The 25,440-nt window shown below is 38.0% G+C and overlaps 3 protein-coding genes across 6 annotated transcripts; 1 reads left to right on the forward strand and 2 right to left on the reverse strand.

Moving 5' to 3' along the window:
• Positions 1–4,186: 4,186 nt before the first annotated feature.
• On the reverse strand, positions 4,187–7,355 carry eny2 (ENY2 transcription and export complex 2 subunit). Of its 3 annotated transcripts, none has more exons than XM_032558943.1 (6): positions 7,210–7,355; positions 7,076–7,115; positions 6,849–6,926; positions 6,644–6,714; positions 4,835–4,909; positions 4,187–4,505 (listed from the first exon to the last, which is right to left on the reverse strand). In XM_032558943.1, exons 3-6 carry the CDS (start codon positions 6,914–6,916, stop codon positions 4,432–4,434), a joined length of 288 nt encoding a protein of 95 aa, XP_032414834.1. In that variant the 5' UTR covers positions 6,917–6,926; positions 7,076–7,115; positions 7,210–7,355; the 3' UTR covers positions 4,187–4,431. The 3 variants fall into 3 exon arrangements, with proteins under 3 accessions (XP_032414834.1, XP_032414835.1, XP_032414833.1); XM_032558944.1 differs by having other exon boundaries at positions 7,220–7,354; XM_032558942.1 differs by having other exon boundaries at positions 7,076–7,355.
• Positions 7,356–7,730: 375 nt separating this feature from the next.
• Positions 7,731–14,202, reverse strand: ebag9 (estrogen receptor binding site associated antigen 9). Its single transcript, XM_032558941.1, has 7 exons — positions 13,909–14,202; positions 13,530–13,624; positions 11,956–12,037; positions 11,670–11,825; positions 11,385–11,495; positions 10,235–10,326; positions 7,731–10,015 (listed from the first exon to the last, which is right to left on the reverse strand). The coding sequence occupies exons 2-7, from the start codon at positions 13,610–13,612 to the stop codon at positions 9,898–9,900; spliced, it is 642 nt and encodes a 213-aa protein (XP_032414832.1). The 5' UTR covers positions 13,613–13,624; positions 13,909–14,202; the 3' UTR covers positions 7,731–9,897.
• A 1,212-nt stretch (positions 14,203–15,414) lies between these two features.
• Positions 15,415–25,083, forward strand: ttk (ttk protein kinase). 2 transcript variants are annotated; one of them, XM_032558467.1, is made up of 25 exons: positions 15,415–15,498; positions 16,042–16,129; positions 16,237–16,459; positions 16,744–16,850; positions 16,941–17,081; positions 17,775–17,889; positions 17,964–18,045; positions 18,134–18,240; positions 18,345–18,432; positions 18,518–18,623; positions 18,736–18,958; positions 19,782–19,888; positions 20,071–20,214; positions 20,292–20,446; positions 20,988–21,133; positions 21,261–21,387; positions 21,517–21,609; positions 22,782–22,939; positions 23,073–23,224; positions 23,314–23,438; positions 23,540–23,614; positions 23,711–23,887; positions 24,453–24,549; positions 24,631–24,716; positions 24,797–25,083. In XM_032558467.1, exons 2-25 carry the CDS (start codon positions 16,042–16,044, stop codon positions 24,863–24,865), a joined length of 2,991 nt encoding a protein of 996 aa, XP_032414358.1. In that variant the 5' UTR covers positions 15,415–15,498; the 3' UTR covers positions 24,866–25,083. The 2 variants fall into 2 exon arrangements, with proteins under 2 accessions (XP_032414358.1, XP_032414359.1); XM_032558468.1 differs by lacking the exon at positions 15,415–15,498 and adding an exon at positions 15,548–15,631.
• The last annotated feature ends 357 nt before the right edge of the window (positions 25,084–25,440 follow it).

Consider the following 25,440-nt stretch of genomic DNA (forward strand, 5'->3'; position numbering starts at 1 on the left):
AGATTTAGAAACACATTTTCACTGAGCCTTTTTACAGGCGTACGCATGTCCAATTTTAAATTAATACTTACCACTGTATACCGTAGACTGTGTTCCATTTCACAGGTAAAATAGAACCTTTACTTAGAAATGCATCAAATAAAACCAAAATAAAGCAATTAAGCATATACAGTATGACACTACTGTAAGCTACTGCAGACCATAAATGGTTTATTTTAACTGTATGCCAAATAGACCAGGGATTATTTGATAATTTATTGCGAGAGGACGCAATATTTATCAAGAGGGAATACAATATCTTTGCCAGGTAACGAAACCAAGTACCTTACATTTGAACAGGGATGTGTGCAATTTTGAGAGCCACTCTACAGTTTCACGCCATAAGGCAGAATTACACGTACATCTGCCTTATGGTGTATCTGTTGTTTTTAGGAGTTTACTGTAGTCAGGTTTATAATATATATACTGTTGTTTTTACAGCAACTTGATGTAAAAATGTTTACAGTACATCTGTGATTTTTGAGGTAATTTTCTGAAAACAGTTAACGGTTCTGTACTGTTAAAGTGACGGTTGCCGAAACATTGTACCGTAATGTCTCGTGCACTACGGCCATATTTACCACAGTAACATTCTAGCAACTACCTCTGCGGGTATTTTACCTTAAATTATAAAAAAACAAGGTCTTACATTGTGTTGTGGCTGGGTTTAGACATTGAATAGGTTTTAGGGTAAAGGAGAGAACTTGCTTAGATTTAAGAAAAGTAGACGGCTCGCCTTAAAATATATCGCAAATCAAATCTCACTTTTTTGAGACTCTGAAATGGAACGGACAGAAAACAACCTTTTTGCTAAAACACAAATTTACGTGAGTACTCTGTGACATTTTGTGCCTAAATGTCAGCTCCTGCTTCACTGAAACCTCTTCTTGCTTCCTGCAAGATGTGCCACTACATCTTACCTCAAATATTTTCCTTTCGTTTGTTTTACCTTTTTTTTTTTTTTTTTTTTTTTAAACTCGCCTGACTTTTTTATGACGTGGAGAGTAATCTGGTTATTGTACAGCTCCACAGCTGAGCCGAGCGGGTCCCGGATGATTGAGAAAAGCTGAGAACACAGAGTTAGAACGTAAATACAAATCTCTATAATAATATATTGCGTCACCCGTAACTCTATCCGGTGTTGGTATGCGGCGTAGTTCAGAGTGCAGAGCCCGCTTTATAAGGGGCGCCCGGGGGAGATCGGGCTGATAACATGGGAATTGATGTAGGCCATTAAAGGAACGTGTGTGCAGGGGATGGAGGGGAATGTTACACTTGGCCTCCGCTACAGAACTGTACATCAGCATGTTGTCACCTAGGCTGATGTCACAGCGGGTCCTTCGGCTATGAAAACACTCCCTGAGCTTTGTGTGGGTGACCGACGCACAGCCTCTACTCGCTAATGTGAAAAATTATGCCAAGAGGTACACTTTTTTTTTTTTGCTTGGGTTTGCGATGAAATGAAATTAACTTGCAATTAGGTCATGCCTGTGCAACTACAGCGCCTTACAAAAAAAAGTATTGATGCCTCTTGAAAGTTTTCCCTTTTTTTTGTAGGTTACAGCCACAAACTTCAATGTGTTTTGATGGGGATTTATGTGACGGACCCAAACCAAGACGTTTTTAAAGGGGTAGTGTTATATAACATCAACTTATTTGAGCTTTACATCATAATGTGATGTTATTACCCTCATCAAAAACACACCTGGAGAGTTGCCTTGATTCGTTCATGCATGTTTGAGAAATCCTGTAATCTCCCGTGGCAACCATTCAGCTATGCGAAACACCTGGGTGGACCCAGCTCCGCATTCAAGACGCAGTTTCCAAGCTCCCAAGCTTCTGCCTCACTCAGCTCCTTCAGACTAGCCAGCAGAAAATTAGCACCTGGTGGAACCTCACATCAGCTGAGCTCATTATAGAAGCTACTTCTCAGTACAACGATGGTAAAAATGTTGTTACAGTGTTAATAGAGCTTTGTGAAGACTTTCTCGAGGCAGAGTGTCAGAAACAGGAGGAGTTTTTAAAGGGACAGAGGCCCAATTTCAATGCAATAAATTACAAAGTCAAATTACTTTTAAGTCATATTTTATGTATACAGCATTTTTATAAGAACTGATGGTAAAATACTTGATTGTGCTATAAAATGGCAGCATATGACTGGAAAATACATCATACTGCCTCTAATTGTGAAATGCAGTCAATACTTTGTAAAACCGTCCTTCACTGTGATTACTGTTGCGGGCCTTAGGAGGTATGTCAAAGTTTTATGGCTTTCTTTCAAAGCAAAAGTGTGAGAGTCTTTTATATTTCAGATTTAACATCATCTACAGAACATTTTCAACTAAAATCTGGCTACTTTGTTTCTTTCACTGAAGTATTTCATGTTTAGCTTAATGTTGAGCATGTAAAGCCGACTAAATAAATCACAACGCAAATCGGGTTTTGCTTTTCATTTCAAAATCTATAATATTTATGGCCAAGCCAGTATGTTCAACTTTTCAATTTTGGCCCACATGGCAGACAGTTTGGACACCACGGGGTTCGACCCGAAGAGCAGAGACAATTCCAGAATCCAAGTTGCTTGAAGTTCTGTTTGGAGTTTCAAACTCATACAGAGAATCAGAGATGATTTATACTGCTGTGGTTTCTCATCTCCAACGTCACTACGGCTGACAGCCAGGGCGTTGTGAAAGCTCGGTGCTTTCACTTGCTGAAAACTGTTATGGAAATGCCGATTTTATTTTCCAGCACGACTTTGGCACCTGCTCACACTTGTCAAAAGTACTAAAACCTGATTTAATAAGCAGAGTGTCACTGTCTTCGATTATCCAGTAAATTGGCCTGCCCTAATTTATCTAGCATGATGTTAAAAGGACGTTGAGACACCAAAACCAACAATGCAGACAAAATAAAAGCTACTACTAAAGAAATCTGGGCTTCCTAACTCTTGGAACATCAGACTGAACCTCAAAGGATTGAGTGAATAAACTGTAGAGTACAAGGAAATTATTTTTAATAGGACGACGTTTCTGTATCAAACATCCTTTTTAGTCTGGTGTAATCAAATTTCTTGAGAAACACAATTTTAGGTTTCAGTTAGCCATAAGTAATCAGACGAACAGATTTAAGCAGTTGCAATAAATAATGGAGTAATGAATGTAAATGTGATGTTATTAAATGTAATGTTATTCTACTGTATTGTGATGTACCTGCACTTTTAAGCAGTTTATAAAATTGATTGAAGAAACAACCAGAGAATTGGGGAACAAAAGTCAACAATCATAAAATCATAAAGCTGTTCATTAATGGATTCATCTTAATCCAACAGCTGGTAGACTCAAAGGAAAACATTAAAACAAAGGAAATAAGAGGTTCTAGCTCCAGTTTTTACACATTTGTTTCTACTAGCTCAAACTATTTTGATAATTATCAGATATCAATAACATTACTATGTAAATAAGTGCACAATAACTAATAAAATCACTCCAAGCGTGGAAGAAATGCTTTGGAAGTGTTTTTGTCAAAGAATTACACAAGTGCTGTAGCATGCTCAGTTAAGATTGAATTCAATATTTTGACTATTAATCTTACAATTAGTCTAATGTATTTTAAATCTACCTAACGAAGAAAAAAAATTATGAAGTGACACAATTTGTTGCAGGTCAGCATTGGAACCATTATAGGGAGCTAAATCCCTGATTTGGAAGTCACAGAGGTAAAGTTTGAAGTTATTTGGTCTTTAGCCTAAATGTTGATATGTTATCATTTGTTAGGAGCAATGTTTTAAATCAGCTCTTAAGAAATGAGCCGATTCATAAGTGTGCAAATGAAAATCTGCACACTCGTGCATTTTTAGAGTTGTGCAAGTATTTTAGTGTTTTTCCTCTGTCATTAAAAAGCAACAATCTTTAGCTATTTAATGTACATCTGAAAACATTTCTATTTTAGCTCAAACCCCCAAATCTACAGAACTACAGTAGAGACCCTAATTAAATGTAGCAGAGTAGCTTCCTTAAGAGACTAATGGATGATGGACACTGATCAATTTCTTCCCTGAAATTAATTTCTGTATTGTGCTTTTATATATATATATATATATATAGATATATATATATATATATCTATATATATGGGAAAAAAATGCATATTTAATAAATTGACCCCTTTATTCAAGCAGCACATTTCATACACAAGGAGACACGTCATCTGATTGGTATAAAACATGAATCAGTTGATCAGTGGATCAATACAAACACATTTATCAGAGGAGATGTCGGAGATGATAAGAATTTATAAGCAATTCCAAAAAATATTTCAGAATTCCATTAAATCCTTAAAAAACAACAACACAAAAGCTAACATCTTCATGAGAATAATATTGGCAAATGTTGATTATGAGGCGTGCTGTGTCAAAAAGGCTCGAATTCTCTGTAGGAGCTCCTTCTTAACGCTGTCTGGCACCAAGGCTGCAATAAAGACACACTGATGAGTCGCTTTCCTGCAACATTTACTCTTTTTCACTGGTAAATATGATCGCTAACTCTTTTATGAAGCCCTACAACATCATTGTACATACACATACATCTGTTTTCTTTCTGATATGCTTCTGTTCTGAACGGTGCATATGCATTGGGATCAAAGGTGTGGAATGCGCTGGATCTTTTCTTCAAAAAAGTTTCTTTTTTATATACATATATTTAGCAATTGCCTTATTTTTTAATCATCTTATTTATGATGACAAATTATGTAGTCACTGTTTTCTGAGACTGTAGTGTCGATTTGTTATTTGAGTTACCTCTTCCTTTAGGGGTGACCTCTACAACAAGGTCCTCCACCGTCACGTGCTCCAGACCTTTTTGTTTGATGACGTCTGCATGAGGAATATAATACAGTTAGACTGACGTATCAGAAGAGATTAAACTTAAGGATCAAGTTTAAAGCTAACTTTATTGACAAATCAAAACAAACAAAAAAAAACTAAACCCCAAAATATTAACCTCCAAAGGAGGTCACAAAGATATCAACCACTACTTTATAGTGCAAGTGGATTTATTGAGAGTATTAAGACTGTCAAGTGTTCAATAACTAATGTCTTGTCTTATATTAATTGTCTTAATATAAAGTGGTACTAAAACCTGTGAAAACCTCTTGGTTGATTTGATTTTATTGGTCCCTGCAGAGGGCGCTGTGGCTGACGTCCACAACTTGCTCTCAAAGCACCACAGACATACGCTGGTGAGTAGTACAGAGAGATATTGTAATAGTTCTTACTAGAAACCGTCACTGTACTACGACTAAAAGGCTTTTATCCTCAAACCAAACCCTATTTAACTCTCCATTTTGTTAAATATTCTGTTGAACTGAACAGAATAAGTGACCATCTGTATTTCAGAAGGGTTTCATTCTGAAAACCCTTCAGAATGAATGTTATTTTTGCTCTGAGAGCAAAATAACATTTATAGAAGTAACGGCGCCCCCTGGAGTCAAGATTTGACACCTGCAGAATTCAGTGCAACATCTGCTGAGTCTGTTCAACTGAGAGGGTTGGAGATGCAGAGTTCTCCGATCCTCTCCTCAACCTATTCACCTTCATCCTCATCATCTCTGACCTTGTTTTACTCTCTTCTTACTGTCTGCCATTAAGCTGCACGACCTTTTATTTCCATCTCTGCCCTCTTCACTCTCCAGCCATATTCTACATAAACCCAAACAAAAACATTAAAAATAAAGTCAACATTTTTCCTATCTCTGCTTTAACTTCACTTACAGGTTCTATCTTTATCTGACAAAATGATTGTGGTAAGCTTTAAGTAATGTGGGTTTGTCTGTGAATTGTTCTCATTTATGCCAACAGGTCTACAAAAAAAACTTTTAGGCTTTACATAACCCCTTTAAAGTGAATGCTGCATGTGCAGACTTTAGCTCAAATTTAGGACTTAAATTTTCCCCTTTCTGCCTGTTTCAAGTCTGAGAACTGGAAATATTCCAAATTTTGGAATAGTTCAAGTTCCAGAAAAGTATAAAAATGCAGTGTTAGCTGTTTAAAAAAATACCCAAGCCTGCACGAGTCCTTATGCTAGCAGGAGGGGAAACTCTGATTTTAATTTTTAAGTTTACCAGTGACATTTGGCGGACTTATTGTGTCAAAAAGATTTTCTGTTGACACAACAACAGAAATCGTGTCAACAGAATGTATAAACTCTGATGATGACGACTTTAATAAAAGTGACAGTGAACGTAAACATCAAATATGTTTGCACTCTTAAAAACAGTCACATTGCACAAAAAAAAAAAACATTTTGAAAAGCAACACAAGAACTGTAAAATCCAACAGTTTCAAGAATCCGACTTTGTTCGCTTTTAGGATTTTATTGTGGACAGTTTTTTCTATATTATTCATAGAATTAAAAAAAAACAAAACTAAAGGAAAGAAAACACCACCTTCTCTGAATACCTTGAAGTTTTCCAACTCATGTAAATTCTGTTGACCTTTTTGCATCTCTAAGCCAAGAATAGAAACATAAAAGTACCTCTTCTTAGTAAATCTGACCTTGCTTTCCCTCATGTACCAGCCGCCATATTCTTTCTGGAAAAGTGCTTTTACCTTTGCATTGAGCCTTCATTTGGTCCTTCCATCCACACTCTGTGAGCTTGGCTCTCAGCAGCTCCTTCAATCTGTCACCCACATAAACAGAGGAGAGCAGGTGAATTTTATGCAGAAAAACGCCTTCAAGTTGACATTTTTAGTTGAAACATATTCAATAATACCCCTACCTTCTGAGTTCTACGTTGTATTAAATCCTACCCACCTATCTCTTTCTCCTGTCTCCGTTAGCTTCTGGTTTATTGATGCCTTCAGTCTGGCTTCTTTATTCATCGTGTTTGTTCTGGGAGGAGAAACAAAGGCAAACACACGTCAGTTAACTCAAAGACTCCAAAAGGAAAGCAACAAACAATACACACCACCAGCTGAAGCAACGGCGACATTACTATCAAGACAACACACCGGGTTAAACTTAACCCGAGCTTTACTCACGGTGAGATTCCACTTCTTCTCGCGAGATTCGGCAGCCTGTCTGCATCAAAAAAGTGAGAATACGACGACCATTAACGGCGCTACAAAAAAAAAAAAGAAAGCAGAAGCAACGTAGCCCTAAAAATCCCACCCACCGAGACTCACTAAGTAAAGTGGCTATCTCGTTAACAAGTCAGCTCCAAAACATTTAAGCTTTCACAAAGGATCCCCTAGCTAGGACGCTGGAGCGCGGTCACAGCAGCTGAAACTCCTCAAACTTCCGGTGCAAGGCGGAAACACGTCATGTGTACCTTGGGACTGGACTTAACCCTTTAATGCATAACCTCTCAGTTTAGACCGAAGTTAGTTGGACAGTATGTCTTTAGCCAGTGTGTGTCAATGAATATTACTACAAAAATAAACCAAAAAAAAAAAAAAAAGCAATAAACATGGCAATAAAGAAAAGTAAATAAAAGCTATAACTGAAGACGATAGAGTAAAATAAGCAGTGAATCCATTTCTCTCAGTAAATATATTTCTATTTTTGTTGACATGACATTCACACCATATATCAGTGGCAATACGAAAAATCAAGGCAGATTAATCCATACATTTTAAAAGTTTAATTATTTCCTTGGCACACTTAACAAAATAAAACAGTTTTTTTACACAAACAAATGTTTCAAAGCCTTTATTTCTGTTTATGGTTTTCCGCTTACAGCTAAAACATTACTTTTAAGATTTGACTATATTAGACTGATGAAAATAAACATTTTAAATACAGAAATATGGGCTTAATAAAAAGTGTGCTACATCTGCTTAAAGGTCATTTAGACTTCCTAATGCATATTATAATTTAGTGGATGGAACTATTCTGATTTCCTAAGGAAATTAATTTGGCGTTATCATTAGCTGCAAGTCATTATCACACAGATAAACACTTCAAATGTTTGTGTGTATAATGAACCAATATTCAAGTTTTGCTCATGTAATCTAGTTGTTTGTGAAGCTGTACTTAGGCAATGTGCTGGTTTCAGGTCTTTTTTAAAACAATCTGTACATTTTGTATACTATTTGTTGATGACAGATATTGACAGGTGGTTTTTTTTTTTCTCTAGTAGGAAAACAATAAGATACGGTATTTCAACAATTTAAATCTCATCCCAACCCTTTTTTATTGGAGACAGACTTACAGGAGTACATTTTTGTTTTTTATTCCAGTTGGGATCCTAATAAAAAGCACAAACCTTCACACTAAATGTCAATTTTAAACCGTTTGGTGATGGCCCATTAGTAGTTTAGAAAATGTTCCTCCAAAAACAATGCAAACATATGAATCAATGTTTTTATTAAAAAAAAAAAAAAAGAAAGAAAAAAAAATCTTGTACACCAGATTTACAACCTGTCGAATCGGAACAGGGCTTTTCGTCAACTCGGAGCAAAACTTTTGTTTATGCTCAACCACCAAATGTTTGAACATGAAGTCATCAAGTGAAAGAAGAACAGAAACAGAAATGATTTCTTTGTGGGGGAAAAAAAATGTGCAAAACAAACCAACAAAAGAAAAGCTAAATGCTATGTCTCTTTATGACACCCCATAGGGAAACAAATTAACTACGCAAACCTTTTCCAACCAATGAACACCAGTTTCACCATGTTAGCTCTTAGAACTGCCCACCGTCGCTCACTCGTTTAGGTTAAAAACAGTCACGTTTTCACTCAATCACCTCATAAATAATAAAGCAGAACATCCTGCCATTTGCAAAGCTTTTGTAACGTTGCGAATAAAAATTTGCCTTCTTTGACTTGCTTCAATGGAGGTTTTAAAACTCTTAGCTTCATCATCATGCATATATATATTAGATTCTTCACCCGGTTAGGTTTTCATGATTACAGAAATAATATTCTAGGCAATGATCAGGAATTCTTTCTTGCGGAAACACATTAAATCTGCACTTAAATCCTCTTCGTGGGTGAAGCAATTGATTCTATCGCCTTGGTGATCCATATTTTATAAAAAAGTATGTTCATCAGTCATATCCAAAGCAATATTTCCTCCAACAACAACACACACACAAATAGAAACAAAAGTTTAGATCTCTGGATAATTACCTTCGACAAAATGTCTAGGAATGAATGGTAAACCAGCAGCCATGAGGTTGCCATAGGAACCCATAGCCTTCATTCATAGTTTGACTTGATAATTGCATCAATCTTCATCCACACCAAGTTTAAAAGCTCCAGTTTTCATTCAAATGCAGATTTCCAGTGTAGTGATGGCTTCAGATTAGAGTGACAAAAATAAAGCCATGATCATCAGGAAAAAAATAATAAATGTACAGACTCCGAAAGACATAAATATTAAAAAAAACCCACAATAATTAGCAAAGCAAAGAATGCCACTGATTAACAGTGATGCAAGTTATAAATTACACTCCTTTTTTTTCCCTGTGAGGCCATAAAGATTTTATGAGATTTTTTTTTTTTTTTTAAAGTTGCAGAGAAGTTTCGTTTACAAAATGTTTCTGGGAGAGAACAAACAAATTAAGTACTACCAACCAGATTAAGTCACAATCTAATTATTTTTTTAAAATTTTAATTCACACTTCTCCAGTGTGTAATCTGCTCTGGAGACCGATGGGTTTTTACAGTGCAGCCGCGTACCAAACTGAAATGGCTGCTGGTAGAAACGGGAGGAGGAGGACAGTTTGTAAACAGATAAAGTAGTGACTGATGATAATCCAACGTGGAAGGAACTTTAAAGACTGTTTTAATGATAGGTTTGAAGTCTGTGCCCGAACCCAGGCGCCCCCGTCGGCTCGAAACGGAGCATTTCCAAAACGTTACGAGAGCTTGACTGCGATCTTTTGCTCCTTCTTCAGCATCCTCTGAGCCTCTTTCTCCATTTTCTTCTTCTGCTGCTCCATGAAGCGCTTCTCCCTCTCAGCCATCTTTTGTTGCCTGGTGGAAAGAGACAGAAGCAAAATGAGAACAGTCTGGTTCCTTGAACCATTCAGACGGTATTAACTATTTAAACGTGTAAATATATAGAATATGTAGGATAACAAACTTGTGCTCCATTTCTTTTTGTTTTTTCCCCCCCCAAACATCCGTATAACTGAAACAACTCAAATTGTTACAGAGGACGTAAAGCGGCAGGAAGTCTAGCAGAACCTTTACCTGAGCACTTCCTCTGCCTCCCAGGCAGCGTCAGACTCATCCTCCCAGGCGTTTGTGTCCTCCTGCCAGTTTTCCATTTCGCCCAGTTCAGCCTGAGGAGACACACAGAGTCAAAGTAAGTTTGCAGCTTTCCTCTTTTTTTTAAAGAGCCAAAACTTATTATTTTGACCACTGGAGAGCTTTGGTTTAAACTCTTAGCAATTGGTTAAAATACTTTAAGTTTCTTAGGATGTCTGCACCATCACTGAGGAGAGTTTACAGTTTTTCTTCTGCCTCTCATTAAGTCACTTATGTTTTCTCTATTACATGGACATTGAGAATGCAAATATAATATTGGATTATAAATTCATTTTATTGATTAAATCACATTTTTTGTTTTCAAAGATTTGAGTTTTTGAAAAAAAAAAAAAAAAAGTTTTCTTTTTTTTCTTATTTCACCAATGCACTCCATGGTTCAGAGTGATGTCATCACTCACAAAGCCGCCATCTTGTTTGACAAGCCTGGTTTCTATTTACTTATTTGGTCTTTAGAATTCAGGTCAAATCCACGAGGAAACATAAGCGTCGTGCTAAGATTTTTTTTATTTATTTATTTTTACGAGAATAAAGATATAATGTTACAGGAATACAATCAAAATAGTAAAAGAATAAAGTCTTAATATTATCAGAATAAAGTCGTAATTTTAGGAGAATGAAGTAGTTATATTATGAGAACTCAAAAACAAAATTACGTTTTTTTCCCTCATTAAAATGAATGTTTTCTTGTCATATTAAGATGCTCTAGTATTTATTCTGCTAATGTTCTGACTATATTCTCATAGTTAAAAACTAATTCTTGCATCCAGTGTTTAATACGCCGTCGTACAACTCATAGAAGGGATGATTGAAATAAAAGCCACTTTTTGAAAATAATTTGTCATTTGTAATTTCTTTTTTAGAAAAGAGATTTTTTAAAAATAAAATCAGAAATGGGATGGGGGGGGGGAAAAAGTGACATTTATATTTTTAAGCCACATCGCCCAGGCCGAACACAGGACTTTAATTTGATTTTTACTGCTTTGCAACACGTTTATAGTCGAAACAAAAACCTGAACAAGTGAAAACGAAAGAATCTACAGAATGTCTTGAAGGAAGCCGAGGCGTTTCTCACAGAGGGCGGACTGAAGCTCATCATGTCCTGGGAGGCTGCCAGCCTGCTGGAGAATCCTGCTGACCCGTCGGGAACCAGGTAGTTCAACGGCTCGCGCTTTTTCAGCACAATCTGGACCAGAAATAAAAGGGCGAAGCAGTCAGACATATGATCAGTCTTAAAGCCGTCTGTATTTTTCTTCAATGTCAATAAGTTTCAGCCATGTCTATTTTTCAACTCTTCGTTTGAATCAAAAAAAAAAAAAAAAGAAAAACAAAGTCCGTCTGCTCTGAACCCGCTCTGTACCTTCTGCGTCTTCCTGATGGTGGGAGTCATGTCTTTAAAATAATCCGGCTCTTCGTCTGCATCGTTGGGCGGAGGGGACACGTTTCCATTTCCACCTTCGATCTTAATACTCGTAGGAGCTTCTTCATCCCAGGAGCTCCACTCTTCGATTTCTGGCTGTTCAGACCACAAAGGGAGACAATTTTTTTTTTGAGTTCATTAAATTTTTTTATTTTCATTTTTTTTAACCCAAATTCTGAATTCCAGCCTTATACTTTTAGGGAACGTGAGTGACGCAGCTACTCACCTGTTTTGGTAAAGAGGAGGAAAAATCGACTGTCGTTGGGAGAGTTATCTGATCACCGCTGAGCTTGCGGCCCCTTCCGCTCCTGTGTCACAATCAAATTATTCAAATCAATTTCATGGAACCACAAAGCAGACAAGACTAAGCATAATCAGTTTTTTGGTAATGCACAAAGAAGATTCCACCAAACGGAACTTGTTTAAGTTCTGATTTTTTTTTTTTTTTAAATTAGTCAGTAGGAGATCCAGTGACTCGCTGAAGTATCTATACTTGTTCACATTTTGTCACATCACAGCCACAAACTTTCATTATCCGAGTCTTTATCTGTAAGCTCAACACTCATAATTGCAAAATGCAAGAAGGAATATAGACCTGCAATCTTCACAATGTGAAGTCCAGCTAAAGAAGACTTGCTTAGACCTGCAAACGTCAGAAGAACTTCTAAGATGACGACAACTTAAGTTTTATTTGTTTTTTTATTGTTTTTAATAAATGTCTGCTCCAGGAAATTTGTCGTCATTTTTAAAGAATCCCCAATTTATTTCTGTTTTCAGATTTTAAAGTTAAGAAAAACAAAACGTTTGCACAAAAGACGGCGGCCACATTTCCTTCCATCGGATGTAGAATTTTAAGGAAACTGTGAAAATGTAAATTGTTTACAACTTAATGACACACAAAAAAAAATAGATCTTAAAAAAATTCAACAGTATCTTCTGTATAATTCTGTCATGAATTACCACTTTAATACATGAAAATAACTGCTTAGATCCTCTTTTTTTTTATTAAATGTATATTTAAAACATTTGTTTATTCTTCATCACTTTAATACAGACTTATTTTAGAGCTGTTGGAAGTTGCAAAGAGCCACTTATGGCAGACGCCTGTCCTAGAATTATTCTTCGCTGAGCAGTAACTCAGAAACGGTCGCTCTGAGAGTCTGGTAACGCGTCGATGAAATGTCCCACATTAATATTTGTGAACGTTGATTACTCTGAAGTGATGGGCCTGTATTCCATTAAACTACTGTGCAAAACCTGTGGAAGGGAACCCAAAGCGTTTCACCCAAGCCAAACAGTTCAAAGATAACAACAGCAAGTACTGAGGGAATGCATGTAAACTTCTGATTTTGAAGACATTAATAGATCTTTGACATTTTCTTTCTCCTGTTAGCAAATAAAAATTATTTTTGCTGGTTCTAACAGACCCGAAACAAGAAATGTTCGGTCTGATTTAGCTTCAGATAGTGAGGGGGGGAAAAAAAAGGCAAATGTGTCTTTTTATTCGGTGTATGTAAACTCCTGGTTTTAACTTTTCACCCAAACAGTGCGTGAAAAGATAGAGGAACCTTGTGAGAATGCAGTAGAAGCAGAGATATGATTACAATTAAGAAACAGGGGCAAGACAAGAAAATGAAAATTGACAGCGATTGAGTTATTTTACAAAGAATTGGAACCAATATGAATTCTTTTTATTATTATTATTATTTGTAAGAAGAAAAATGTTGTATGGTCCCTAGAACAACAATAACAGGTAAAAATCCTTTTCAAATCACAGTATGGAGGACTAATGGTGCTTACCTGCATATCAACCTTTTAAAAAAGGACAGCAAACTGGCTAAACATGTGCAAATCTTGAACAGACGGAACTGAGTGATGGCCATGATGAATCTGAGCTGCAGGGGGGGAAAAAAAGAAAAGAAAGCAATACTGAATAATGATGAAATAGAACAGTTCCGATAAAAAACGTTTAAACAAACAAGACGGGCAGAAATGAGAGCCAATCAACAACTTCCTCAGGAGACATGACGAGCGAATCTGTGACACTAGGATGCAGTTCCTCTGCGTTCATTGTTTCTGAGTATTAGGCTAACGATGAGTTAAACACATCTTCTTAATGCAAATGCCGTTTATCCTCGCCTTATGGTCTGCACGTCTTTCTGTGCAAATGCATACTCACCTAGAAGGACGTATGCGGGGTGAATGATTTCTTCTTGTGAGTCAGAAGACACAAGTTCATTTATTTCCTAACCGTTGCTTGCTAGCTTAGCCCAATGAGAAACATTGTATTTTTGAAACCTTTAAAAGTTATTCTCAAACGAGACATTGGCACTGAGGAGTAATATTGTTGTCACAACATAGATATATACGTGGCAGCTTCCCATACCACTCATTTATCGCGAAAAAACTCCTAAATTCGTGGCGTCGCTTGTCTCCTTCCCATGGCTGCCATATTGGAAGTGGGAGGAGCTGAATCCATGTTGCGTTTAGGCGCTATTGGGAAAACGAGAACGAGACGGATACCTCTACATGTATTTCAGTGATTCTTGAGAAATGGGACAAAATGGGTTTAAATTTTCCCAATTTTTAAAAAATGATTCCTCAAGTTTATGTATACAAATATGACAAATAATGTTTTGGAAATGTAAAGACGCTAAGGTGCAGGCTTCCAGTTGCAATATTTTTTTTGAAAATTACATTTTTAATGGAACTGACCTAGAACTTTGTCATCACGATCTGACAAAAATAAATATAAAATTATTCTTTAGTGACAATATTAGTGATATTTTTACTCAGTTTTACAGACAAATGCTTCTCAAGAAACAATAGAAATATTATTTAAAACTAAAAACAACACAAAGTCCATCTGAAGGAGTTGACAGTGCACGACCGAGTTGACACAGAAATACTAGTGGTGGTGACAAACTAGTGAGTAAAAAGAAATACTTGATACATGTGAAGTAATGCCATTTATGTAAAGTACATTAAATGAATTAACTGCACATTTAAGTGAGATTTGCCAACACTATCACCAAGAGAGTCACACTGTCAGTTGAAAACTCTGACAGAGTTGACAAAATGACAGAGTTGACAAAATGCCAAACTACCTCAATTTATATGACCCTATTCTGAAGGAGGCCATATTGTAGCTCATCAGGTCCATGCAGTCTTTACAGTATACTACAATTAAGCATTTATTTCACAAAATATATCCTAAAAAGATTGTTTTGTTCCTCAAATGCTTTTTAAAGAATTGACTTACAAATACACAAATGAGTCAGGTCCAGCCAAGTGGTTCCACTTTAACGTTCAGGAATAATGAAATATATATCGTCTTTTTTATTGGTTAGTTGTAATATTGTATATCTGCTGATATAATTCCTACTACCAAGAACATGTTGGTTGATACTAATTTCAGTTTTTAACAGTTTAAAAAAAAAAAAAATTATTATTAAATACTAAAATGGCTTGCCATAATTGATGGCAACGTTAGATGTTTCGAAAGGGGGCACCCGAAAAAAGAAAAATATCACCAGTTACTCTTAAAAAAACAAAAATATTATCCTAACACATTTTTAACCATAGTTATTAATGCGGCGAAAACACTTAGCGAATATTTGACATTCACTTATTTGTACGTGTCATCCGCAAACGAGTACGTCATTTAGGAATGAGCCAATCGGTACACAGCTTAAACGGAAGTGGCATATTTGAAAATTGTCAGTTGGGCGTTTTTTTTGTTTCGCTGTGCATCGCATCTTCTGAAAAGGTGAGTTTTAGTGATTGCTTTCTTTAGGGAAACATAAACAAGGTGATGTGATTTTTCTGCTAGCTGCGTAATACTGTAAATTATACAAAATGCTTCTGCATTACTTAGTTTGAGATTACTCGGCGCATGCAAGGTAAGCAATGCTAAGCTATTCTCCGCTAACAACATTGCTATTAGCAAACATAGTATGCCGTCAACATGAAAGTCGGTATTTTTAAAGAACGAGATGTTTAGAATAATTCTGGAACGAGTGTTTCAATGTCTCTCGGCATTTGTTCATATCAAGAGTTTGGGAGGAAAATTGTGAATTTCTTTGTTGCTCGGCTTCGCTATTGTTCCTTACGTTGGTTAGCCAAATTACTTTAGTTGCTTAGGTGTTTATTTGTCAAACAGGCGTTGCAAAAGTTTTCGTCACAGTGGTAAAGTCTTGAAGAGGGCAAATGTTTGTTGCACAAAATTCAAATTTGGCCACAGCTTGATTTAATTTGATTTGACTGGAAAAGCTTTTGTTTAGGATGTGCTTTGTCGGCTTCTCACTTTCAGATGGAAGAAGAGGAACACACAGACAGAAAGCAGCAGCTCGCCAGGCTTTATCAAAGGTTCAGCAACATAAAAAAGTATTTCAATGAAGGTAACGAATGTGCTGCTGATGATTAACGAACAAGTCCCTTCGTCCTTCCTTTGTTTACAGTCTTTTTGACGTTGTAAATACCCCCTCGCCCTTTCCTTTCCGTTCAGATGACACAGACAACATCAACCAGGTCATCGGCTCAAACTCGCCCGATTCTTGCCTCTCCTACCTGACGGACCTGGAGACGAAAAGGGATCCCGTGCTGGACCAGAACCACCTCACCAGGCTCATAGATTTTTATACCAGGGTGTTTTCCAATATGCCACTGGGGAAACACTGTCATAACGAAAGCTATGCCAGGATGTTGGTCCGATTTGCTGAGCTGAAAGCGTGAGTAGATGTCGTATTTCGAGCAGTTTGGAAAAAGCATCGTCATTCCTTCGAGTTTTTTATCTTTTACTTTACTACCACTAATGGGAATATTTTCTTTCACTTGACAGTAATGCACAACTTAATGATGATCTTTCCAAAGAAATGTATTGAAATTTTGCGGTTGTTGACAAGCTGATAAAAATTTTAGACACTGTACCTGAAGCTCTAAATAATAAATTCTGGATAGAAATAACTTTCTTTCTTTTTTTTTTTTCTTCTTTTTACTGTTTTCCTTCTGCTAGACTTCAAGATGTCAACGAGGCAGAGGCCAACTTCAACGTGGCGACAGCTCACAGCCAGAGCTTTGCGTTTGTCCACGTCGCGCACGCGCAGTTTGAGCACTCTCAAGGTACAGGACTGTTTTTTAGCTCCTTGTGGCATCTGGGTGAGTGTGTGTTAAGTGTTCACCTGGTGGGTGTGTTTCGTGTTGCGTCTCCAGGCAACACAAAAAGAGCAGTTCAGATACTGCAGAACGCACTGGAGGTGGACGCCAAACCAAAAGAACAGCTGGTGGCTGCGCTGCAGAGCATGCAGGCCTGGAAAACGGCGATCTGTCTGGAGGACAAGGAGAACTTCCCATGTGAGAACTTGTTTCTTATACTCAGCCGTTTACAAGTCATTAATACCGGGGGCGCAGCAATGAATCGGCCCAGATTTTCTTCATTTTGGTGTTCGGTCCATCTTGTCTGCCTCCATAGAGTCACATCTGTATGTGTGCAGTCAACAATAAATGCCCTACTTTTGCCAACTTAGCAACTTTTCAAACAAAAAGAAAAAAACGTTATCTGCCAAAACCATAGGAAGGTCAGATTTTATTTTTTTTTTTAAAAGATTGGCAATAGACCAGAAAACTGGTCATTTTGTTTTCTTAAAAAAAAAAAAAAAAAGTTAGATGACAAAACATTTTCAAAAAGTGGCGTTTATTTCCCTTCTGTGAGCTGGAGCTCTGAGTACTAGAGCAAGGCTATTAGAATTTTTGCTTAATTACGAGAACATAGTTGTGATATTGGCAGAATAAAGTCGCAATTTTACTAGAAAAACATAACTGTGGAAGCCCAATGAGTGCACTGATGAAAAAAATCCTGATTTAAAAAAAAAAAAAAAAAAAATTATTTACCCCCCCCCTCCCAAAAAAAACCCAACAACTTCAAAAACCAAAAATTTGCTTCATCTTCCAACCCCAGTGCATCCCTCATTAATACCTTTCTTATCTTACTAAATTAGATTCATCTTATAGTTTTTTTGTGTTTACATATTTTCTTTGTGTCTCCAGCATTATCCAATAGAACTGTGCAGGATTCTGTCAAAAAAGACTCGGAATTCCCGAATCTCGGCAGAATGTCAGATGGAACCGGCGACTTGCAGCTCTCCAGTCTTTTTAGCGTGGAGTAAGAATGAAGTAGATTCTTAAATTTGCACGGTTTTGTCGAGGAGGAATACGCTTATTTATTTATTTCTACAGGACGGAGCCACCGTCTGGGGCTTTGGACGATCCGTTTCCTGGCTGGAGGACGGGATCCCATCGGAAAAGAGGAGTTGGCTTGGTGGGCTTCAGCCTGCGGGATAAAACAAATGACTAAACGGTTCTTGGGATTTTCACCTTTTTTTTCCCCCCCTTTTTTTCGTTGATAGCCGGGGAGAGTACCTGTAGTGCCATTTTCAATTCCAGAAAATGATGACGACATCCACAAGAAAGTCTCCAAATCAAGCAGTATGTCTGTTACTAGGGGTTTGTCCAGGTTTGTATTTTCCCCGCTTCACTCTGATGCCCCTAATTTATTCCAAATGCAAACTAATTGTGTATTTTATCTGTTTTTTTGTTTTGTTTTTTATTTCCTCTCAGACAAACGTCTGGTTCAAACGGGACCTCGGGATTTGGAGTGTCCTCCTCGAGGAAAAGCGTCGAAGGCCGAGACGTTGTCAGGGATCAGGTGAGAACAAAGAAACTTGCTGGCAAAGCTCTTTTGTGCTTCGGTGCGAAGATGATTTTTTCCAAAATCCATTTTGACACACTAGAAGCCATCAGTTCTCAGTCCGGATCACGGCCAGTGGGAGGACCAGGCAGACTCGACCGCAACGCTCCTCCAATCAAACGGTGCGAAAGGATCGTCCAAAATAGAAGGTAAAACCTGCTGAGTTGCGTTTTGACCTGCAGCGTGCTGAACGGAGTGATCAGTGGAGATTAAAGTTCTGTTGTCTTCTTCTTCTGCTTATTGTTATTATTTCCTCTGCAGATGTGACTTTTAATTTCGAACAAGTTGTCAACTCCAACTCTCCCGAGTCGTGCTGGACGTACCTGATGAGCCTGGAGAAGAGAGGAAACCCTCACACAAACATCAGCCTGCTCAACAAGCTCAAAGACTGCTACTCCAAAGTCTTCAGCAGGCTGCCGATCAGACAGTACAGCAAAAACACCAGCTACGCCAGAATACTGGTCAGATATGCAGAACTGAAGGGGTGAGTCTGACTGAAGACATTCTGGGGGATCTCCAGATGTGAACGTATAAAAGTGTCAGATTTTCATTATCTTTCTAAATATCAAAGATGCACCAATCTGATTGTTGTGCACAATCTCTTTTCTATATGGACTGCAGAGTTTTCGATTACAGTTGTGCTTCTGAATCCAACATAAGGAGATAATCTAAAATGCACTGAAAAAGTATTCACAACCTTTTCACAGTATTGCTGGTTAAAGCCGCAGTGTGTTTTATTAAGGCTGTATGGTAGATGAAGTGACCTGTGGTTACCTTGATTCTATACTTTTGACTCGGTTGAAGCCTTTTGATAAATTTAGATAAAGTTCTTGGATGCTAAATAACACAAACTCTTATCTTTTCTTTATTTCAAATCAGTTTTCTGCCTTTTTTGTTTCTTTCCTCCATTTGGTTTTTCTCTGATTCTTTGCTGCTTTCTCTCTTCTTTTTTTTTTGCTTTGTTTTACCTTTCTTTCTTGGTTTCTTTTTTTGGATCTTTGTTTTCTGCCTTTTTTTCTTTTGCTTCTGTCTTTGTTTAATTTTTTCCTCTGGTTTCTGTTTCGATTTTCTTTCCTTTTTTTGTTGCTTCGTTTTCATTTTTTGCTTTGTTTCTGTCTTTTTTTTTTTTCTTCCGTTGTATTTGTTTCTTTTCCTTTTCCATTTTGTTTCTTTCTATTTCTCTCATTTTTTCTGTCATTTCTTAATAATTTATTCTTTCTTTTTTTCCCAACAGGGGATTCTGGTCTGTTTCTATCACTACCTAACAGCTGTCTGCTCAATATCACCATTTGTTTTCCGCTCTGTAGGATTGAAGATCCAGATGAGGCTCAGGATCACTTCATAGTCGCGAGATCCAACTGCAAAGGCTTTGCGTTTGTCCACATTGCACATGCCCAGTTTGAGGTTTCTCAAGGTAATCTTGTGTTTTTATTTGTGGCTGTATTAAAATAACTGGAAGTGGCAAAGCAAATAAAAACGTTTAGAATCTCGAGATTTCATGTTGTGAAATGAGTTCTTCGTTCTCTTCATGTTTGACCAGGTTACCAAGGTGACTTTGTGGATTTTTTTACATTTTTACATTTTTTTATTTTTTAGGTAACCTGGTCAAAGCAACTTCAATTCTGCACAAAGCTCTGGCATTAAATGCCAAACCGGCAGAGCTTCTGGAGACGGCCATGCGGAACCTGACATTGGGAGAGAAACAGCTGGTTCCCCCCATGGAGGACGACCCGCCCATGGGTAGGGATCAGTCTGAAGCGGAGTGCTGCTGCTGCTTTTTCTGTTTCTGTCTGCTGAATCTGTAAACGTCCGTGTAGCAGGAAGCGGGCCCCCCTCTGGCGGGAAGCAGAAGCTGCAGCTTCCGGCTCGGATCCCTGTGAGCCAGTCGGTGGAACGGAATAAACCTGCCAGCAAAGAGCCGGATGCAGAGTGGAAAATTCCCAGTCTGCTCACCCGGCAAGTTTCTCCTGAGGTATTAGCAATATTTAATTTTATATACATATATATATATATATATATATATATTTTTTTTATTTTTTATTTTCCCTCTCTAGATGCACCGATTCATTTACTTATTTTTTTTCACTGCCAGTGCATATATCTGAGGTTTAGTATTGGCCGATAACGATCCGATATAGAATAACTTGTCTCGAAATGTTTCTTTTTTTTTTTTTTAAAACAGACATAAATGTTCAGAATTACAAATTTAGTTGATAACTGCACCAGTACAGCACATTGAAATTCTTGGTCAAACTTGTGAAAAACAACACAGCTTTAATTTGTTCAGTCCGTGCAATTAGGAGTAAAACAGCCAACGTAAAATAAATAATAATAAAGCGTGACGTCACTCAGAACACATAGCATAGAATTGAATCAATAGATCTGCTCTTATTGATCCGTCAACATTGTCACAATGAATTGCTTTCAATATCGGGGTTGATACAGATATCGATATCGGATCGGTGCATCTCTACTGTTAAGTCATTTTACGCTTCACTTCATTTGCTCCTAAGGATAAACGGACCACGCCTCCCGACCTCAGACCCGTTCCCCGTCTGGTGGAGTCTTACCCCACTCCCTCCATCCAGCTTCCGTCCAAACTGAACCCACAAGCCGCCTATCAGACGCCCAACGGCTACAGGAACCCACGTCCCAGTAGGTAGGTGCTTAATTCGCTCACATCCAAGATCTGGATCGTTTCAGCCTCTTAAACTTTTAAAGAAGTTGGTCTGGTTGTGTATTTTCCGCCCTCGAATGAACGATTTTCACAAGTCGTTTCTTCTCAGCTTCATCACTCCCGTCGTAAAGAGAGGCCCCGAGGCGGCGTCCTCTGCAGCAGCGCCTCACAGAGCCGGAGCCGCGCAGCAGGCCTGCACGCCTCTGAGCCACACAGCTGGTTTCCACACTCCACAGGTGCAGCACTGTTACCGCCCGGTTACAGATGTTTCAACCTGTTCACTGGATTTGTTATTTACCTCTCAGCCGAAATCCCTTGCAAATAAAACAGAAATCTCATTGGAACTTATTTGTTTTTCAATGAAGGCCTCCTTCAGTTCTTTTTCAAACGAATCCATCACAATAAAGGGGAAGCAGTTCTTCATCCTCAAGATGATTGGACGAGGCGGCTCCAGCAAGGTAAAGCAACACGGACGGCAACAAAAAACACAAACCACTTCAAACCAAAGTTGTTCTGTTCTGACTCGGGGTGCGCCGATAAATCGGCTTTAACTATCGGCACAAAGATCTGAAAATCAGCTTTTGGTCTACCATGAGAGAGAGCTGACTGACCTGCCTACCAGGTCACATCTGAACGTGTGCCGTTAACAATAGCCTCCCCACTGTTGAAAACATGGTGACTGTCGCTATGTTTGGAGACTTTTCAGACCAAAAAAAATGCTATCGGCAAAAATCGGAATCAGCAGGTCAACAGGATATCAGTGCATCCTTATAAAGTATTACATCTGAATATCTAAAATTAAGGCCTTAAAATGCGTTAGATTATATTTTTTAAGAAAGATTTATTTGGCCTTTAATACGTCAATTGAAACTTTTGAATTTATTCGTGGATTTTCTATGTAGTTTTTTTTTTTTTTCTTTTTCCCTCAAGATTTTTCAGTCAAGCAACATTTTTAATTGCGCGCAGACATCTTTATTGCATCCCGTGACTTGAGGCGGTTACGCTAGCTTGCTGCTAATGTAGCCTTGCTATCTAGCTAACTTTTTTTTGCTAATTTATCATCAGTGGCTCACTTCTGTTGCCAACCCATGCAATGCTCCGTTCATCCTGGCACTATGCAGGCTAAGCCACCAAACAGACCTCAGAATTGTCAGTTTTGATCCACTGAGTGGCTAAAGCTCCCCTGAAAACCAACAGCTAATACTACTAGCTCTGACCTAAGAGCAGCGTTTTGAGAGACATAAACTCCGAAGCTGGACGTTTAATGGATTTTAAGCATGATGATCGAGCAGCGGTTTGACATACTTTATTTCATGAACGTTGTTTCTATAGAGGGAAAAATAGCTGAGAAAAGGTATAGAACATGGCAGCAGAAGAGAACAGAAAGCCACAGATTCAGCTTTAGCGACAAATTGGGAGAAAAGATGGAAAAAAGAAAACGTTGTCTAATAATTTTCCTTTTGTGTATGTGTTGCGATACATGTCTTAAATTTCGTTGACTTCGTTGACGATGGACTTAAAAAGCCTCACATTTACATTGATGAAACCTGTTTTTAAAGATTGCAACAACAAAAAAAACTGCAGTTGGTGCACTCCTAACTCTTGTTGTTTTTGTTTTTCTTTTCTGCAGGTCTATCAGGTCCTCGATCACAAAAAGCAGCTGTTTGCAGTGAAATATGTGAACCTGGAGGAGGCTGACGCTCAAACGATAGAAAGTTACAAAAATGAAATTGAGCATCTGAACCACTTGCAGCAGTACAGCGACCAAATCATAAAGCTTTACGACTAGTGAGTGTATGACTAGTCTAGAGTCGGTGTGTTGATGATGAATCGCAGTGGAGTGTGTGGTCAAATCCAACCACCTTTAGCTTATTTGGCAGAGATTTTGATGGTTCCACTTTTTTTTTTTTTTTTTTTGCAGTGAAATAACCAACAGCTATATCTACATGCTGATGGAGTGCGGCAACTTGGATCTGAACACCTGGTTGCGAAACCGCAAAACCGTCAACCCGCTTGAGAGGAAGTTCTACTGGAAGAACATGCTGGAGGCCGTCCACACCATCCACAAGCACGGTTCTCGTCGTCTCCAACTGCTTGTCATATTTTCTGTGTTGTTCGTTATAAATGAGTAATTGTGACGTTTTCATGTTCGCTCTCTGCAGGCATCGTCCACAGCGACCTGAAGCCGGCAAATTTTGTCATAGTCAACGCGTCGCTGAAGCTGATCGACTTCGGCATCGCGAACAGAATCCAGCCCGACGTGACGAGCATTATGAAAGATTCTCAGGTAGGTCATATTTATTTTAGGTTCGGTTTTAATTGAGTTGTCTGATTATTTATGGTTTATATAGTTTGGTTTTTTAAAAAATGTGTGTTCTAATCACACAGGTTGGAACGCTGAACTATATGCCTCCTGAGGCCATCAAGGATACATCATCTCAGCCAGGACAGGCGCGATCCAAGGTACTCATCTAAACCTGGCTGATTTAACTTGTGAAATAAGACTCGTATAAAGAATCTCAATATAATAATAATTATAATAATAATGGTGTTGTACAGATCAGCCCTAAAGGAGACGTTTGGTCCCTTGGATGCATCCTCTACTGTATGACCTATGGGAAGACTCCGTTCCAGAGCATCACAAACCAAATCGCCAAGCTGCAGGCCATCATCGATCCGTCTCATAAGATCGAGTTTCCCAACATCGCAGAAAAGGATTTGCTGGATGTTTTGAAAGTGAGGCTTTCTTTTTTTTTTGGTATGCAAATGAATTTAGTTTACCTGTTTGAATAATTGTAAAGCTTGAAATCACGTTAAACTGCTTAGAAAACATCTGACTGAGGTTGGGATTGGTGGCATTCATGATTTATAAGGTAGGTAAGTAAACTTTATGTACATATAGAGGTTCGAAACTAGATATGCTTTAAAATGAATAACAAAGCTTGTTGCTCAGAGCACAAAGAATAGAATTAGGCTGGATAGATCTGCCCTTCGGTTTGGGCACATTGTCACCGACACATAATCCAAAAATTGCTTTAATATCGGGACCGATACAGACATTAATATCGGATCGGTGCGTCTCTAATTATTAATTAAGCTTAGATGGTCATTTAAGGGAGTTTATCACATTTTCACAAAACCTTAAATGAAAATATCTCCACGTGTATCTTATTGTTTCTTACTTCAAATGGAGGAGGCACTGGAATAAAGGGAATTGTAGTTCTCTCTCTGCCACGTCTGTTCACAAGTCCCAAGCTAGCAGGTCAAGTTTGTGATGCCACGTTTTCTCTCGTTTCATCAGAGGTGCTTGGTGCGAAACCCGAGAGAGAGAATCTCCATTGCAGAGCTGCTGGAGCATCAGTACCTCCAGCTGAAACCACAATCCTCTCCTGAACCAGGTACGCAAGAGCCAAATAAGCCCTCCGGGTGCTCAGCGATCAACTTCTGAAGCTGAACTGTGATTCGTTTTGTTCTGTCAGAGCGTCCTTCTGACAAGGACCTGAAGAGGATTCTAACTGACCTGGCAGCCCTCCAGTCTCCAAACAGTATCGTCCGAGCAGCTAATGTAGGACTTTTAGTGTGTGTGTGTGTAACATCTTCTTGATCCCGCCTGACATTAAACGCTAACTTTATTGTTTCTTACAGAATTTGGCTAAAATGTGCAGCAGTGGCAGGAAGCTGGATGTCACCGAATGCGCAAAGTCGTCGTCCTAACAATCAACAATCGCGTTTCCTCCTGTCTTCATTTATTTTCTGTTTATGTCAACTGATGTATTCAGACCCCTTTGTGACCACTATAGAGGTATCTTACTGTAAGTCTAAACTAGCGTACATGTATTTAAGTAGCATACATGTATATTTTTTTTTCATTTTAGCTAAACTAATTGTAAGCTTATACAGTTTAGAAAAATAAACACACTTTGTTCCAATGAGTTGCTTGTTGATTTTTTTTAATTTTTTTTATTTTTTGCAACAGCTGAAAGCAGAATCATGAAACAAGTTAAATAACTTTCTGAATTACAAACAGAACTAACCTCACATATGAGAACATGCTCTGTAAAGAGGGAGTGAAGGGTATTTACAACTGGATGCAGATGAAAATTAGACAGTGGTCATCTTTGTTTTATAGCAAATAAGATCGTCATTATTTGTATATATTGCACAAACAATGCCAGGAAAAGTTTTCATAACAAAGTACTGAAATGCATAATAGTGATGTGGAACTACACCACAGGACTGGCAGCTGTAGAAAAGGATGAACAATTTAGACCCTATTGGTCTAGCAAATA

Source organism: Xiphophorus hellerii, chromosome 3 (genome assembly GCF_003331165.1).
Source record: "Xiphophorus hellerii strain 12219 chromosome 3, Xiphophorus_hellerii-4.1, whole genome shotgun sequence".
Lineage (NCBI taxonomy): Eukaryota > Metazoa > Chordata > Actinopteri > Cyprinodontiformes > Poeciliidae > Xiphophorus > Xiphophorus hellerii.